Source organism: Sinohyriopsis cumingii, chromosome 3, assembly GCF_028554795.1.
Source record: "Sinohyriopsis cumingii isolate HCF-2022 chromosome 3, ASM2855479v2, whole genome shotgun sequence".
Taxonomy (NCBI): domain Eukaryota; kingdom Metazoa; phylum Mollusca; class Bivalvia; order Unionida; family Unionidae; genus Sinohyriopsis; species Sinohyriopsis cumingii.
Window position 1 is genome coordinate 134,875,994 of NC_142963.1, and position 18,711 is coordinate 134,894,704.

General features: G+C 39.9%; 2 protein-coding genes across 2 annotated transcripts in view; both read right to left on the bottom strand.

Annotated features, from left to right (window-relative positions):
- The window catches only part of LOC149803911 (histidine ammonia-lyase-like), a 55,597-nt gene extending 45,341 nt beyond the window's left edge, over positions 1 to 10,256 (bottom strand). The window contains exon 1 of the mRNA XM_089953727.1: positions 10,122 to 10,256. The gene's annotated coding sequence lies outside the window, so the exon portion shown is untranslated. The remainder of the gene's footprint in view (positions 1 to 10,121) is intronic.
- Positions 4 to 453, bottom strand: LOC149803913 (uncharacterized). Its single transcript, XM_089954002.1, has one exon. The coding sequence runs from the start codon at positions 451 to 453 to the stop codon at positions 4 to 6; it is 450 nt and encodes a 149-aa protein (XP_089810128.1).
- Positions 10,257 to 18,711: the final 8,455 nt, after the last annotated feature.

An 18,711-nucleotide genomic window follows, 5' to 3' on the forward strand; every position in this document is an offset into this window, starting at 1 on the left:
GTCTCAGGCCTGGTGGTTACCTTTGCGCTTATGCAGGTGGATTATAGAAGCACCTTTGAATTCCTGGAGGATCGTCTCTTGCTGACACATCAGTAAAAACAGTTGGTGGAACCTTTCTATCAGGGCTGTTCCCCCTTCCTTGTAGACTTCAGCTGGGATGGAGTCTGAACCAGGGGCTTTGCCACTGGAGAGCAGACGTATCGCTTTCTGTGTCTCGGGCAAGGTTGGAGGGTCATCCAGTGCTTCGTTGATGGGTAATTGGGATAGACGACTGATGGCTTCATCGTTGATGGATAAAGGACGATTCAGGACGCTGTCAAAGTGTTCAGCGGATCGATGAAGAATCTTCTCTTTGTCAGTAATTAGTGTGTTTCCGTCTGCGCTGAGAAGGAAAGATAATCCAGAGGATGTAAGTCCATACACTTCTTTCAGGGCGTTGTAGAAGTTCTTCATGTCATGCCTGTCTGCGTAGCACTGGATCTCATCAGCTCAGCCATTTGTCTCACATCTGACGGACATTCTGCTGTACAGATCTGCGTATATTGTTGTACGCATCTTTGCTGGGAGTGGGATGTTGAGGTAGGTTTGGTGGAGGCGGTGTTTCTCATCCAGGAACTGCTTGATCTTGTCGCAGTTCTCATCAAACCAGTCTTGGTGCTTTCTGGTTGAAGGTCCTAGGGTTTCTGAAGCTGTGCTGTAGACCAGCTCTCTGAATGCCGCCCAGTCGGTTTCCTTGTTCTGATTGTCTAGAGGGGTGGATTTCAGGCGTTCTTCCAGGGCATCCACGAGAGACTATACGGTACTGATACGTGACAGCTTGGTGATGTTTAGTCGTTTAGGAGCCTTCGTTACCTGTGGGAGTCTTTTGGGCTGAATACGGATGTTGAGCTTGGTGATGATGAGACGGTGGTCTGTCCAGCAGTCGATGCCGCACAAGGACTTGGTCACACGCACATCATGCCTACCCCTCTTCCTGACAATGACGTAGTCGATGAGATGCCAGTGCTTAGGGCGAGGGTGCATCCATGACGTCCGGTTTAGGGTAGGGAGGCGGAAGACTGTATTGGTGATCAGCAGTTCATGCACAGCGCAAGTCTAGAGCAAAAAGAGACCTTTGCTGTTACAATGACCCAATCCGTACTTTCACAGCACTCCATCCCATGCAGCGTGATCACAGCCTACTCTTGCATTGACGACGCCAAGGATGACGAATTTATCTGCCATTGGAACGTCAGAAATAACGGAGTGAAGATCCTCATAGAACTTGACATTCAGTTCATCCGGGTTGGTCAAGGTTGGAGCGTAGCAACTGATGATGGTTAGGTCTTTCTTCCAGGAGGGGAGTTTCATGGTCATGAGTCTGTTGTTTGCTCCCTTGGGTGTAGTGGATGACCAGGACGTCCTACGTGTCTCGTCGAGCTGTTAGCGTTCCGCGGCGCTTTGCTGGGAATCTCCTTTCTGCCCGTTGTCCATCTGGTGGTTTCTCCGCGCAGGCTGCCGAATCCAGTCTTCACATGCTAGGTAGACAAAGCTTAACTCACCGAGGGTTTAAGATCCGTCGGCTACTATCAGCCTGGTTTAGCCGGCCAGTCGAGGCCGTTTTCCGGGACGTGGCCGCTGAGCATGCCACAGCTTATTGTAGCCACAGGTGAGAGCTGAGTCCCATACAGCTGTTAAAATTTGATCGGCTAAATATAAATCATTAATCCGATACAGCTGTTACAATTCACGCTGCTTGACAAGAAAGAAAGATTGCTGATGCTGCATGACAGATCACTGACTGGTTTGTTACATTCACGCTGGGGAAAAAGTCGTAGGTTTGTGTTAGTAAATCTGTGTAAAAAAAACAAAACAACATACACAAGGATTTCTCCTATGTCGATAGACGGTAAAATATTTTCATGTATAACGTTTGACTTCTCATGGTCTTTAGGTATATACTCTACACTGCAATAAACAGCTAATCGAGTTACATATCTTTGAACGTAAAGTCATATAAAGGAGAGGGTGGATTCATATAGACTGTCATGGTTTGTAGGCTTGTGTACAGTAACGTAACAATTGATTTATTAATTTAAAACTTATACACTATTAACCGAATTACCTAACGCTAAAGGAGAGGCCATATAAAAAGGTGAGAGAGGTTTCATTTAATCTTTCATGAGCTGTAAGCTTGCACAAAAATGTACTTTGTTAATCAATTAATTAATTATAAACTTAATAGGTATTTTCATCGCTGTCCAAGAAGCGGATCCCGTGGGACTTGGGTATGGTATTATATCTTTATTTTCTTATTATATCGCACATGAGATGTTCCTCGTGTAAAATAGCCATACTTGTCTGTTCCAAGAGATATATCAGCGCCAGAAACCATATAATCGTATACCTGTGTATGACTGTAGATGTTACCGACTAAACTAATTTGTTAGCTTTATGATTTTGAATTTAGGAGCTCAATAGGTGAAGTGAAGTTCTTAACTTTAGACAAACGTCTCCATAGGAAACTATATATGAAGGATAAATATAAGAACATAAATTCACAAGTAAAGGGGAAACAATCAAAGATATTTACATTTCATGCATAGACGAAGAACATTTTAAGAAACAAAATAGAACTCAGTAACTTTCGTTTGATACATCATTTGACAGCGCAGAAAGAGTGGCTTTCAGAGAAACGAAAGGCAGTCTCTGCAAGGACGAGTAACTGCAGTAAGTGCACACGCAATCTGCAGAGGCGTAAGAAGAAACAAATAGCATTTTGGAGTCTACTCAAAGTCGGGGAGTTTTGTTAACAAATATGCCACTGAAGTGCTGTTTTGTAACTTTTAAATGTCTTTTAGTCAAATATTAGCAACATTATTAAACTGACGTAACTGATAAAAATTACATGCTAGATATAGAGGGTCTCAAAAGGGTAATGATTTAGTATTGAATATATGAAACTCGCAAAAGCTGTACGAGTTTCATAAATTTAACAATAAATCATTACCCATTTGAGACCCTCTATATCTAGCACAGGGGGCCCCGAGTGGCCGAGTGGTCTAAAGCGCTCTCCGTTACGGATCACTGCCTTCTCACCTCTGTCTGTGCAAGTTCGAGTCTCGGATTCAGCCAATGTGGGTATGTGAGAAAGCTTGCCAATAGCTTCTCGTGGGTCGGTGGTTCTTTCCGGGGTTTTCCCGGGTTTATCCTCCACCATTAATACTGGCCGCCATATGTGGTGCTGAAAAATGGCGTTAAACCCGACAACAACAACAACAATATCTAGCACAAGGGTCTCAAACACGCGGCCTGCCAAGCCGTATCCGTGGCCCACAAAACGATTGGCGTCACAAGGTGTCATGAGAGATAACAAAGGTGGTGCGGCCCTTGGGCCATCGAAAATGCCCTCATGCGGCCCTCAGGGTGATTTGAGTTTGAGACTCCTGATGTAGCGTGTCCTTTTTATCAGTTACGTCACAGTATAATGATGTTGCTATTGTAGCTAATATATAGTTTTTATTTAATAGAAATATTTAAGAGAGTAAAAGAAGAAATAATTTCTTTCATTCCGACTCAAACGATTGACCTTTCATTTATTACGAGTAAAAAAATTTCTCTGGCTCTAGTGGAATATTTTTCTCAGATCTATAACCAGTAACATTGATTTTTTTTTACGAAGCATAATTCAAAGAGCAATTGTCCTTCCTAATAAATATAATATTTGACTCAGACATCATGACCTTTTAATTACAGAATGTCCATGAAAGTCCAGTATCATGTCACATAGTTTGACCCGAGTTCGGTCAGAGTAATGTGTTTCGGTTTCGGTACTAAGCATTCTAGTTGTTGGTTATTCGTGTGAAAGGATTATCATAGATGCAAATATTCCATATTTACAGTAATGTATATATGATTGGATACTTGCATTATTCGATTCGGAACTGTCGACTACAGGAGACATATACAAGTTTAATTTAGAATCAAAACTGCATTACCTAATAAAAAAACATTAGCTCGTTTGAGCTGTTATACCGCTCGAACATGCTGTGGTTTGGTAAGGTTCTCTCGGTTTAGAGACCATTTTATGTCCACATTGCTCTGTGAACAGTGATGAATTTATTTACTCCTATAAGCTAATATTAAAACCACTCTTGCATATAGGGTGGATTCCATGTTACAGATTTATCGCCCACCCTCTACCCACGCATGCTCTCATTCGACCAAATCCCTTAGTTTTATTTGTTGTTGTTGTTTGTTGGTTAACGCCATTTTCAGCGCATGATAATCTATGCATGGTGTGGGGTAAATTTTCCATGTTCAGACAGACACAACTTTTTTACCCACATTCCTTTTGGGCAATCGATTAAAAAAATGTCAGCCAAAATGTTGATAGTAAAAGTAAAATTAAAAGGTGTGGTAAGGAAAATTTAGCCATGATAGCAGCCAATAAATAAAGAGAATATTCCGTAAAAATGTCATGGAGTTATTTGGACCAATCAGAATCGCATAAAATTATATTTTAGCATGTTGTCATATCCAAAAATATGAAACTGCACATACTATATGTAAAGTGTAGTGCCTATGTGATAAAGAATCGCTATAATTAACATAGGAAAAAGAAGTAGGCGTCGATGGTATTATGGGGACTAATAGAATGGAACATTATGGGTCAGTATGGGGATCTACCACACTTAAAGACCATCCAACACGCATACAATAGACACTGTATTACTAAAGCTAATACTCCGCACAATGGGTAATCTCCTTTTGCAAGGATTACATCACTACCAGGATGTAAATTTCTGGCGGTTGATCAATGTAGCAAAATCAATGCATACTGCATTATTTTCTGCGCTCTTTTCTCAATAATGGCTTTGGTGCAGAATGTCAAGATTTTTATCTAATACGCAAGAGGACACTTTCAGGAATTCTTTACTTACAGAGACAAAGCGCAGAGTTGACAATGTTACAGGGTAGCATGTTGCAGACGCCACAGGATACCAATTCGATTGGATTTGAATATGTGAAGATAGATAAAATATAGGATCCAGTCAACGTACTCGTTTGTTAAAGCGCAAAGATGAAGTAATGAGATTCAGATGAGGAGCGTGGTTACAGCTGTGGAGTTACTTTTATAGTTTAACATCGTGGCGTTAAGAATTATATCCCGGGTGCCCCAGCTGAATGTGGAGTCAACAGAGGTATTTCATCACATCACGCCAGGTGTGGAAGTGCACAAAAATGTTTTAAAAGATAGTGCAAGTGCACTAAATTGGTTTAAAAGTTTGCACATGCTCGGAAAATTGGCTTAAAAAACAAAACAAAACATTGTTCATGCAAACATAAAAACGTAAAAAGGTATATAAGAAAATGAACTGATAAAAAACAGCCTCCAAAAATTAATAAAACATTTGTTTAAGAAAGGCAACTTTATCTAAAATTTAAACGAAGAGATTATATTTTTTTTTAAAATTTAGAATCATCATGTATAAAACAACTTTTGACACTATTGAATAGCATTTTTATTTCTATAGACCAGTGTAACTCAGAAAAGACTATTTTTACCCTTGAGAAGTTCATTTTTATTTTTATCTCAAAGAGGGTTAGTGCCGGCACCTCCAAGGTAGGGCTCCACACCAAAGACATCTATTTTTCCAACTTCCTATCGCCATGGGTTTATAGAGACGGATGAATAAAGTGAGGCTGATTATCGTCACTCTCCCAATCCTCCATCTTCAGGTTTAACTCGACTGGTAGTGAATGTTGATGCTGCTGTTTCTATTATTGCGGCAGGTTTCACTGTTGCAATGGCTGCCAGTGCTCGTCCAGGAAATGTTGCTGCTGTTATAGTTGTTCTTTTTATTGCCTTTTTGTTCTTGTATCACCTCTCATGTTATACCACTTCCTTTTTCTAGTTTTGTTCTTGTATCACCTCTTGTGGTTTACCACTTCCTTTTTCCCCTTTCTTCTTACTTTTCTTTATTTGTGACATCCTTACTAGTTGTTTTTACATTCTAGAACGGCGACGGTGGTCTTCACTATTCTGTTTTTCTTTGAAGTGGTTCAGTTCTTCTTCCCTGCGCCGGTTCGAGTCTCGGATTCAGCCAATGTGGGTATGTGAGAAAGCTTGCCAGTAGCTTATCGTGGGTTGGTGGTTCTTTTCGGGTCTTCCCGGGTTCTTCCTCCACCAGTAATACTGGCTGCCATGTATAGCCTATCGTGTGCTGAAAAATGGCGTTAAACCCCACAACAACAACAACAGTTCCTCTTCCTGTATAGTAGGTGCTTGGTATGTGCTAAACAGACCAATGCTAAAAGTCTGGCATTTACTAAGCGGACCGATACAAAAACTTATCGGCTCCCAATAAGGAGAGCTCGAAGTCCGTTATTTTTCCAATAGGTGGAGCCACAGAAAAACAAGACCCCGATATTTGGTTACCCTCTGAGTTTATCGTTAGCCAGAACAATATATTTGTTTACCAGTCCAGTGATAAACAAATACCAAAACTACAAATATACATACATCACTGAAAACAAATCTTCGTCTTATTTCACTTTTTGGTGAATCAAAATATATACTACATTAGCACTACATGACATATAAACTTACCATTAGTCTTCTTTTCCAGTTTATTAAAATAGTATATTTTACTACTTTTGGAATCCTTCTGTTCCAAACGTTAGAACTGACCTATTATATATCAAATCGTAATGATATTAACTTTATTTTCTTATCCGCTGATTAGTATGGCTTGTTGAAAATCTCATGTTTAGTATGGCTTAGTGAAAATCTCTTCATTAGTCTGACTTAGCGAAAATCTGATTAGCGTGACTTAGTCAAATTCGGATTAGTATGGCTTAGTGAAAATCTGATTAGTGTGGCTTAGTGAAAATCTGATTATGTGACTCAATGAAAATGCGATTAGTGTGGCTTAATGAAAATCTTCTAAACAAAAGCTGCAAATGACATGCTCCAATTTACAGTTAAGTACATAAACGAAAGAACGTTATAAATAAATACAAAAGAACAAGTTATTGTTTTATTATTTGTATTTACTCATTACAAGACAAGTAAATATATGCACAGCAACTGTGCGAGCAGTTTTGTATTTAAACTTTAAACAATTTTTTTTTAAACTATTGCATTTATTTGGTGAAGAAATTTGAATTAAATAGTCACGTGGAGGCAGATAGACTTAAATTTATAATAATTGCCTTAAAGGACAGAATCAGGCATCTTATAAAGGATTAATACATCAGTGTGTGTGTGTGTGTGTGTGTGTGTGTGCGTGTGTTAATCAGAAACAATTCCCTTTTAAAATATTACATTATATGATCTATTGCGAGAAAATACAATGCAATTTTCTAAATCGTTAAATTTTAAAAAACCGTCATTTCAAAACTTAAATCAGACTACGAAATCTTTTATTCAGACTATGATAACATGAAATTTTTTCTACTTTTATCTCTCCTAAGTAATATTTTGGGTATTTTTGTCTGAATAAAATAAAAATGAAATATTTCACCTGTAGCAAACCTGAACTATATCATCCCACACACGCATACACATTTACATCTCTCTCTCTCTCTCTCTCTCTCTCTCTCTCTCTCTCTCAGCCATGTATGGGCTTAATATCGGATTAAACCCGTCTTAAACAGGAAACAAAGTCGTCATGATAAAGATAACAATAATGCTCTGTTTAACCGAAAATTATTTTCTGGAGGAGAACAGCAGTAACATAACAAACTTTTATAATTTATAGGACTTGTAAAAATGCTTCTCGAGTACGAAAGCTTTGAAAAAATCTATTCTTATTTGCCTCCAACCTGAGTATAAGAACATGTATAGTTGACTGCAATGCGGATATAATATTACCTTAATATGGCAGGATAATATTACCTTAACATTGGCAGGATAATATTACCTTTATAACGAGAATCTGGTATATTTCTAAACTTAATAGCTTCGCTTCAAAGGAAGACTAGAATTTACACTAAATTATCCTGCCTTCTAACTATCTAAAGAATTTTTCACAACAAATCACTAACTGGTCCGTGACTTATATAATTTTAGGGATTTTAGGGATTTTATGAATCTGTTGAAAAATAATTACAGAAAAAGAATCACAAGGTTAGTTATGTGAAAATGACGCATATTCCATTTTTATGCAGACATGAAAAAATGTGAATGTTCATTTTCGACAACAATATCACATATTATGCCTAATATTTGTTTTCCTATCAATTAAATCCTTCTTTCGCCGAGATAACTTAGCTTCTGTTTTCTCCCACCGACAATAAAATCCACAATCTGTACGACTGAGACATTTTGTAAAGCAAGATGCTATCAATTTTTCTGGTGTTTGTTTGTTAAGCAGGAAGTAAACCGGAAGTAATTTTGGACAGCTTTGTTCCATGCTGCCACCTACCTATTTAAAGGGAAGAGAACTCACGGTTTATGTCTGGCAAAACGGTGGCAGTAGTAGCTTGAATTTAAATCGTTCAGCCGTTCTCCTATGTACGACTTCTTAAAATCTGCGCACAACACGCTATTAAATGATGGAGCGTATTAAGCAAGGTTTAGAAAGGACACATCGAAGGGGCACTGACATCGTGAATTACTTGTTGTCAAATTCTGTCCAACTATCTAAACCTGGCTTTCCCGAACGTGCCAGTTATGTGTTAGCACCATACTTTCGAATGTAGACATTATGCATTAATGAGTATAAGCTATGCTCTGAATATTTTATGTATTGTAATCATGTTCGCGCGAGTTATCGATATGTTTCAGGCGATGGGCCAAATGGATCAAATTTGCAGTGAAACTAAATTTTAAAATGAATCGTGTTTTCGGGACCATACTGGAAACCCTCAATACAGTTTTCTTTATTGTTTTGTCAAGACGGTCGAATGCGTCGTTATATATGCCGGAGGCACAGAAAACACCCCTATGAAGTTTTTTCTTTCAAATAGTTTGTGTGTGTATGTGAAATTCTACTTTTTACTTATTTATTTATAATTTTTTTAAAGTATGAAGAATGGTCCCGTTAACTACTCTAATTTGTTTAATGCAATATTTGACGCTTTCTTTCTCCAAAAGAGTGGTCAGCGGTTATTAACATTAATTACATAAAAATAGCTGAATTAAGCAAAGGATAATGGAATAGTCTCAAGAAAGCAGTTAATAAGCGACGAGTAAACTGCTTAGAAGAGGCTTATTCTGATATCTATACGTTTGGAAATATATCATCAAATGTGTGTGTGTGTGTGTGTGTGTGATTTTGGATTTTTAACGTAACTTTAACAATTGTTCAGTCATATCGCTACGATGTCTGCAGTGTGGCAGTTTATAGTGATGTCTAGCACTGGGACACCATGCCGCAGACATGTAGCATGATGTTCCACCCAGTCACATTATCCTGACACCAGGCCGACCAGTCATAACACTAACCTCTTAATGCTGAGCGCCAAACGAGGCAGCTGTTAGTCCCATTTTTATTAGTCTTTGGTATGATTTGGCCGGGGATCGAACCCACGCCAACACGCATCAGAGGCGGACGCCCTAACCACTAGGCCACCGGAGCGGTCTCATCAATTGTAATAGTAGACTTTATTGGACATTTGTAGATTTTGAAATATTTTCCCCAGATAATGAATAAGGCATTCTTAAGGTTTAAATTTAATTTAAAAAAAACAAACAATTAAACAGCAAAATGTTCAAATTGCTTGAAGCTATGCATTAAGTTATGAAACTAGATGTTAGGACTAAAAATGGAATGACATACCTTTTACTGTCCTTTAGGTGTACGTTAATATATTTTTCGCCATTCATTTCGTTTACTATTTGTATGACTAACAAAATGTCCAACCAGACAATAATGTTTAATGACATAGATATATACTCCCATGCACAATCAGCGACAATCACTTGAAACAAACACTGCGAATGACGGCAAGAGTTCGACGCAAAGTCTCTAATGTCCGCGGCCATGGGAAGAAGCTAACCTCTAGATGAGAAGAGACCCACCAAAATATCATCATACGTGTTATCAGTAGTATTAATAGCAGAAGTAATACTAGTAGTAATAGTAGTAATCCTGAACGGTAGCGATATCTATAAAAGTTTGATAGTCACTCACCAGTATTAAGTCTAGGCATCCATCTTGGCTGAATCAAATGCACCCACTGTAATACTATTTGCATAGACCTGTCGGTGCAATAGAATGAAAAGCACTTCTGCACTAACAACAATCATATGATCCAATGGGCGGAGCTAGTAGTGCAGGTTGTGCCATCCGATTTCAAAATTTCGTTACATGTCTTCCAATAATAATCATCCTAAAGGTAAGAATGGTTTGAAATTAAATACCATTGCATGTTCCGGTATTTTCTTTTTTTAAAGCAATTTTGTGCACCTGTAATAAATAATGCACCAAAGGAATTAATTGCACACCTAGGCCATGCTATCAGCTCGGATATCTCTGATATCCCTATACCTGGTCAAATCTTTTACTTTAACTTAGGTACTTAACAGAATCCGCTTAGGAGACATCAATTATTGAGGAAAGCCGGTATACAATAGCACCGGATGCAGCTAACTGCTAGATACGTATGTACACCGTGAAAGTGTTGTCGCGGTTAATAGAAGGTACGTTGCAAGAGGACTGACTCCAAACGGGTGGGGGTCCTAATATAGTAGAAGTTATTTCAAAGAGTTACACGGTAAACCCATAAAACGATTCTTATTAAAGAAGCATTAGTTAATATTCTTGATTATTTTCTTTTTCATTTATGTGTGTACTTTTCAAAGAAACATCAGTAGTGAAGTGGGCACCCTAGCGTCAATGGGACTTACCATTAAAAACAGGGTCCCGGCACTCTGGCGTCTACGTAAATTTAACATGGGGAAAACTGTCCCGGCACTCTGGCGTCAAGGGGAATTTAACATGGGAATATATTTTGGGCCTGTCTAGCGTCAAGGGGAATTTAACATGGGAATATATTTTGGGCCTGTCTGGCGTCAAGGGGAATTGAACATGGGAATAGATTGTGGGCCTGTCTAGCGTCAAGGGGAATTGAACATGGGAAAAGATTGTGGGTCTGGCTAGCGTCAAGGGAAATTGAACATGGTGGGTCTGTATAGAGTCAAGGGAAATTGAACATGGTGGGACTGTCTAGGGACAATGGGAAATTGAACATGTACACAGACAAGATCCATTTAAAAAAAAAAAAAAAAAAAAACCAAAATGGAGGCAATGAAAGTCAAGGTCTTTTGGAGATATAGGAGTGGCCCTGAAAGGGGCCTTTGGGTTTCTTCTTCTTCTGCTTCTATTTCCTCCATTTTTTCCACCATCCCCTTATCTTTCCCAAAATTCCTTTCTTCTTCCTCTTTTCAGTCTCTGTCATCCAGTCAGGATGACCCATCGCTCTGAATTTCTGTTGGATCTTCATCCAGTTATTCAATCTTTCAAATTCTAATTTCTTCTTCTTATTCCCTTTTTCCTTTCTCTCTTTACTCCATTTTTCTTTTATCTTCATCACTTCTACTTTCATTACCTCTCTAATTAGTTCTTCTGCTTTTATCAACTGGTTAAAACCCCACTTTACGTACCACCAGTTAGTCCAATAAAAGCTATTTTCTAGGAAGCTCCTGACTTCTATGACATGATCCAGGGCTTCCTTTAAACTACCTACTCTCACGTAAGGTGGGTCAATGAATCCTCTGATTCTTTCTACTTCTTCCTTAATCATTCCGCCTATTAGGTCTTTTGCTACTCCAAGACTCTTCACATTGTTCAGGCTACCTTCAAATCTTCCTTCCTTATTCAATCTTTCTACTACATAGGTCCCATCCATGATCCAAAAATAGCTATGTCTCAAATCGTTAAATAAACTTGTCACTGTTGCCATGTTCTTCTTTCCGTTATTCCGTGGAATGGTGCGAACGACGAACGCTATGACTTCTTATAGGAAAAGCGCGGACGTGAAGGAAAACATCCCTACTTTTCTCATCTCATATTATCTACTATCCACACATGATTAGCAGCATAATCTAACCCAAATATACTATCCACACATGCACCCTAAGCAGCAAAAAAAAAAAAAAAACACGAATCAAAATTTACTATCCACACACGTTAAGCAGCAAAATCAAACCCTAATATACTATTCACACAAACTTACGTCAGCCATTACAAAACCCAATAATCTACTATCCACACAAACGTACGTGTGCGCTTACAAACACAAACACATACACTCACACTAGGAAAGGAGTGAGTGTTTATATTCACACTACTCCACATACACACATTGGCAAATCGATTACTATTTCTTTTCTAGAGTATGGGTAGCCCTGAAAAGGGCTGTTTTTTTAAACTCCAGGGCACCTGGTTAATGGTTACACCTCCCCGGCCTGGCACCGCAGACACATCTAAACCTCCAGTCTTTCTCCCAGTTTACTCTTTTGACTGGGAGCGCAGAGGGAGGATGATTGGCTTCAGCACCCCAATCCTCTGTCTCTGGAATATTGTAGGACATCCTCTCTCCTATTTCTATTCCTCCTCTTCTTTTTTCCTTTTTTGCTCCTCTTCCTCTTTTATTCTCCCTTCTTCAGCAATGGCCTCCGCAGCCAGATCATTCATTATACGCCTGGCATATTCCAGGTGCATCTGGAGTTCTACAAGTTTTACAATCCTTGTATTCATTGTCTTGTTGTTAACGAGTCATCGATGGGTAGCCGGACTGACGACTAGTTTGTTTTCTATAGGAAAAGCGCGGACGTGAAGGAAAACATCCCCTAAAACCCAAAACTTATATTACCTACATTATGGTCTAAAACGCGCGGACCTAAAAGAAACACTCACTCACTTTTTTACTACCCATTACTAATTTAAAAATTTTCATTAATCACTTAAAAAAATAATATGCTATCCACATACATAAATCAGTCAAATCAAACCCAAATCTACTATCCCCACACTTCAAACAACAAAAAAACATTATCATAATCTACTGTCCACACAAACGTACGTGAGCGCTTGCAATCACACACACACACACACACACACACACACACACACACACACACACACACACACACACACACACACACACACACACTTATACAATCACACCAGAAAAGAGTGATTGTTTATATTTACACTACTCTACATTTACACATTGGCAAATTCATAATTATTTCTTTTCTAGAGATTGGGTTAGCCCTGAAAAGGGGTGTTTTTTATGTGAACTTGAAGCTATGGCAATCTTTAAGGTTCTAAGATTTCGGCCTCCTCTGACGATAGGCTTTCTCCCAGGATAAGGTCTGCTTCTTCGGAAAGAGAAGAAGAACTCTTTGGTATCGATACGACAGTCGACAAAGCCTCTGTCAGGTTCAGGTTGCTGCTGCTGCTGCTTTTGTTGCTGCTGCTCTCTCTGCTGTTTCTGAAGTCTGTACTTCTCTGTTCATTCTTCTTTCTCCCTGTTAATTTCTTCTCTGAAGAGCTCTTCTATCAGGTCTTCAGTGACTTTTAACATTCTCACATTCTCTATCTCTTCCGGCTTTGGTATCAGACTGTGTTTGACCCTATGCAAATTCACGTAGGCTTCGTTTAGCTTAGCTAGTCTGGAGCACATCTTCGTAGGAGGATGAGTCGATAATGGATGGTTAGACTGGAGATTACCCCGGGTTTATGGTCAAAGCGCGGACGTGAAGGAAAACATCCCTACACGGTTATCGAGTCGGAACGTTCAATGAGTGTCATGGGAGGGATAGAGAGAAGTGAAAGAGCATGAATTAGGATATCTATATCAAAACAAACCACAAAGACATTTTTTTCAAAACACAACATTTTTATTCAAAATCACTTGACACTAACAAATAACAAATTTTTTCAACAATAACTATTCAATTTAACATGAAACATTTCTTTTTTCAATAAAAAACATTTTTTCTCCAATGACTCTCTATTTTGGACAGGGCTGACAACGTTGTGAATGAAATTGTGATTTCCACTGTTGGAAGTCATTAGGCCATTGATGGACACTACGTTTTCTAGCTTGAGACAAAAGATAAGCATAATGGTCACAATACCATCAATCTACTTTCACATCGTTTCTAGAAGAAGAACGAGGATCAAAATGAGTCACTAAATATTCTAAAGAATAGTTCAGACTGCGATGATGCAGAAAATACACACAGTACTGTCCACACACCAAGGAATCTGTGCCTTGTAATTTCACATTATTGAATCGTGTGGTCTGAGCATTTCTTCTCATAAAGTCAATGATATCGTCTTCCAAAGGAGGCAATCCATACGAATCAAAATATTCCATACATCCTTCTTGAGGAAAGTAGACGGCTACCCAGTGGGTTCCTGGGAGATGACTCTCGTCCGTGTTGATCACATAAGCTTGATGGTCTTGAGGCTTGCGATGAGGGAGTTCATCTTTAGCACATACGACAGGATTCCAAGAGGCAGTGTACGAACTGTGGTTCAAAAGATAATAAAGTTCCCAGGTATCCATTTTTTTGTTTTCTTGTTTTTTTCTTCTTCACAGGTAATGCTAAGTAATCAATTCTATCCTGACTTTTTGCTTGAAAATGTCTGACAAGTAAAAGGCGTTTAGCTCCGACTTCTTACTCTGATCAAAGACAGATTCGATGCGACGGCACTCCAGAGACGTTAATGGAGGAGAAGAATGTTTATCCAAGCCTTTATACCACTCATTCAACACGAACTCTATCTCGATGAGACCCCAAGCTTTGTCCAGATACTCGTTCAATTTTTCTTCTTGACTCAACATCAGACATTTATCGTGTTGAATTTGACTGGGATGATCGTTGTGACATTCATAGCAATCTTCCTTGGTCAATTCCTTCATTTTTTCTGCCAGGACTGTAGCAAAACTGGAGACTAAATGGGATTCTTGTTCTGGCCATCTAGGCTTCATCATGACTTCGTCTTTGTCTTGGGATTCTGCTTCCATGGTCTCCTCACATTCCATGTCCAAAGTTTCTCCACTAGGTAAAGAGGGATAACAGTCTTTCATAGCTTCTAATAATGTAGAATGACTTCTCTCAAACTGTTGATTTATATGGTGTTATCGAATTCTGCATACAGAATGACGTTTACTGTCTTTGACAGCTCTTCTGCAAACTGAAGTTCCACACGAATCTGGCCGGATTTTATAGGGTGGAAATGTCCCTCGTCGCTGCCTTGTCTGGAGTGAAATCGAAAGCCCACAAAGCATAGCCTCCTGTGTAATCTTCGTACGTAATGCCGTGACTGGAGTTGGTTCCTAACGGGCCGGTGGCTTCGTACAGGGACAAGTACGATCTCAAGTAATTCATCTTCTCAAAGTCAGGTTCGAAAGGTCTGGTACACAAGGTCTTGCCATCGCGACTGACTTCGATTTTCTTCACCTTGAAGTGTTGAAAGTTGAAAGGCTCCGTTGAAGGCTGAATTCTCGACCATACCAAGGATTAAACGCTTGGGTAACTGTCCTTGGAACAGATGCTCTTTGATCATGGAATGATGGTTAGCGGGAATGGTGAACGTTTTCACTTCCACACGTCGTATCGGATACTTGGCGGTCGTTCTGCTCAAAGTGTGACTGATGTCATTTCCCACTTTAGGTATCACTTCCACGCGTCGTACGTAGAGTTTGACGTCCTCGATTTTGCTTTTGGGATTGCCACCAGTAGTAGCATCAGTATCAGCCAACAAATGGAAAGCGGTACTGCTGAGATTCAGTCTCAAGCGAACATTTACATCGTTCAGCAAATATTTCTCTTGCAACCACATGTCCAAATGCCTACGATCCATCAGTTCTAAACTCTTCTCACTTAAGATTTTGCTTCGTCTTTCCTCAAAGCCGTCATTGCTTTTATCTACTGTGTCAAACTTGTTCGCTTCGTCAGGTTCCCATAGCACACAGGCTTTGAGATGAGTATTCTTGGCATCTATTCCGTACGTCAAGAGATTTTCCAGGAGGCACCGTAAGGATAAGTATCCATGCTGCTGCTGGCCAGTTTGTTATTCAAGTACAAGTCCATTGAGCTGAATAAGGAATGCATGAAATTGTTGACTGGGGCTATATTCCCAGTGTCTTCTATTCCACCATCAGTCGTCTTATCTAGAACTTTGACTTTCAAGAACAAGTAGTTGCTATTCAGATCGATGTAATCTTCGGGCTGTCCTTTGATTTTAAACTCGATGGGAGCAGAATCTGTCAATGAGAGACAGGGTGAAATTCCACCCATTGGGATTCTTGCATGGTCATCATGGTAGACGGCATGGCAAACAGATCCAGTTCCGACTTGGAACAGGCGCAAGACTCTCGGTGCATCATTTTTCTGTTTCTCAATAATTTAATAATCAAAAACGTCTAAGTCTCGAACAGTTCTTCTTTTCTTTGTCTTTCTAGCTTTAGAGGTGTGAAGTCTGGTAAAAGGGTGTTTTCTTCTTCGTCTCTTTCTGCCTTGTCCTTGCTGTGGCTTCAGGGAAGAGGGAATGCTTGACTCGGTAGCGTTCAGGGCATTTATAGGTGTTTCTCGTCGACCCAAAATGTCTTTGCCTGTTTGCAGCAAGACATTTTTGCCTGCTCTCAAGAAGGCTTCTTTGGGGTTTTGTTTGTCGATGAAGACATTTTGGAGAAATTCTTTGCCGTGCGTCAACGCGGCATCTTTCAAGGCGTGCAATCCGCGTGTCACCATCGGTTTCAACACCGGAGCCACCGAACGAAAGGCTGATTTCAACATATCTCTTAAACCGTGTCCTCGCTGTCGAGCAACACCTCGGTACACTGGATACATGACTTACGAGTCGTTAGAGAACCGCTTTCGAAAATGGAGTTTCACCGTGACTTTTTCTTTGGTGAATGGAATATTTTGTCCCAGATCTCCTTTTATAGCAATGTTGACAGTGTCCAAATAAGACTTGCTGACAGGCAAATAATGAGGATGTACAAATTCGCGGTGAACGTGATAAGTGTTTCCACTTTCCTGGTCATTGGTCGTGGCAGAATTCACTTTGAAAGGAATGACACGCAGTAACGGTACGGAGGTGTGTCCCACCACGTTATACTCTACCACATCGAAGTACACGAAGATCAAATTCAGTCCTTGGTTCAGTTCTACCGGGAAACGAAAATACATCGCAAAATGCCCGTTTTTGTCAATGTCTGCTATGTTAATCCTTTTGGTGTGCTTATCCGTGACCATATTGAGGTCTCCACCCAAAATGTCATACAATTCAGGGCAAAATTTAATACGTATACTTTTTTCCTCACTTTCAAATTTGATTAGTAGACGATGAGACACTTTATGGTACTCAATGGTGACACGTTTTTTTTAGTGTGGTCAGAACTTTGTCAAATGCTGCATGGAATTTGTCAGCGATTGCCTCCACCAGATGTTGACCGATAAAATAATAGCCTGAGTTAATTTTAAAGTAATAAATGTAAAAAGGAGAAGTGACACTGCTGCGGGGTACTGTGTCCTTCGGAAGTGATTTATGTTGATTAGTGGTAATCATGGTTTGCTGCACTGTTTGGTCTAGAATTTCGACGTCAAAAGTGTTTTGAGTTTGAGTGATGTTTTTGATTTGTGTTGGGTAAATCATTTCTACCAAAGCCACTTCCCAATGGGCTTCGTGATCTAATTGGATGGCCTGAGGTAATTTGGCCGTGTAACAGCACAAAGTGTTGTTGGGAAACACCTCCATGGAACTGTCACTGGGTAAGGTTAAGTAAAATTGGTTGTTATTGTTCATAATTCCAGAGTTCTGTGGCTGTCCCAAGGGTGACTGGAAGCCAGAGGTGTGTCTCCACCCAAAATGGGGTTGTTGTTGTTGGAGTGGTGACTGAAACTGGCACTGGACGCAAGGTTTCCGTTGTTTCCGTTCGAAGTGAATTTTAGGGAGGGATTGGGAAGCAGGTAACCGATGCAACTGCTCAATAAAATGGTCCACAATTGTTTGTCTCCTTGTTGCAAACTCAAATTGGCAATGGCTGCACCGATGACACAATACACCACAAAGATTTGGCAGAAAAAGACGATTTGAGTTTTAGGCACACGTTCTCCACACCACACCCACAAGGGTTGTTTTTGTAAATCTTGCACAGAAGAACTGGGTGAAGGAGTGGTCGACGTAGCTGCGTCTGTGTGAAAGGGCATGATGGTCACTTCTTTTTATAGTCGATGACTTGCGAAGCGTCGATCCAAGAATCAAAACTGGGTGGATATCCTTTCCAACGTACTTTGACTTCTTTGACACGTCGTTTGCCCACTTTACGGGTTCTGCGTTCGAGAATGCTTTCGATGTCGTACACGTCGTCTTCTTTTTTGGTGACACGTTGTAACTCGGGCAAATAAAACGTTCCTTTGAGCACTTCTCCGTTCATGTCTTCCAATTTATAGACGGCAGGATGACGGCAATACACTCGTCCAGTGACACGAAACAATTCGGTCGTCCAGTTAGGTAAGTAACCTTTGTCGAAAGTGCGTTTGGTTTTGCCAATGCGCACCCAATCTCCTACGTCCAACACTTCACTTTTCTTGGGGACAATCCTCGTCGGGGACGTACCAAATAGGCGATCAGACATCAGCACTTCGTTGTCGGGAGTCACCTCTTGCGGAGCACGTCCAATGCTTCGATGGTAAGATTGGTTGTACGCTTGCACCAGGTGCTGTAAGATGTCGATGTACTTCAGAGTGTGGTGATG

What these genes read in the sequence shown, in the direction of transcription:
- LOC149803913 (XM_089954002.1), bottom strand. Translation starts at nt 453, where the DNA reads ATGAAGAACTTCTACAACGCCCTGAAAGAAGTGTATGGACTTACATCC.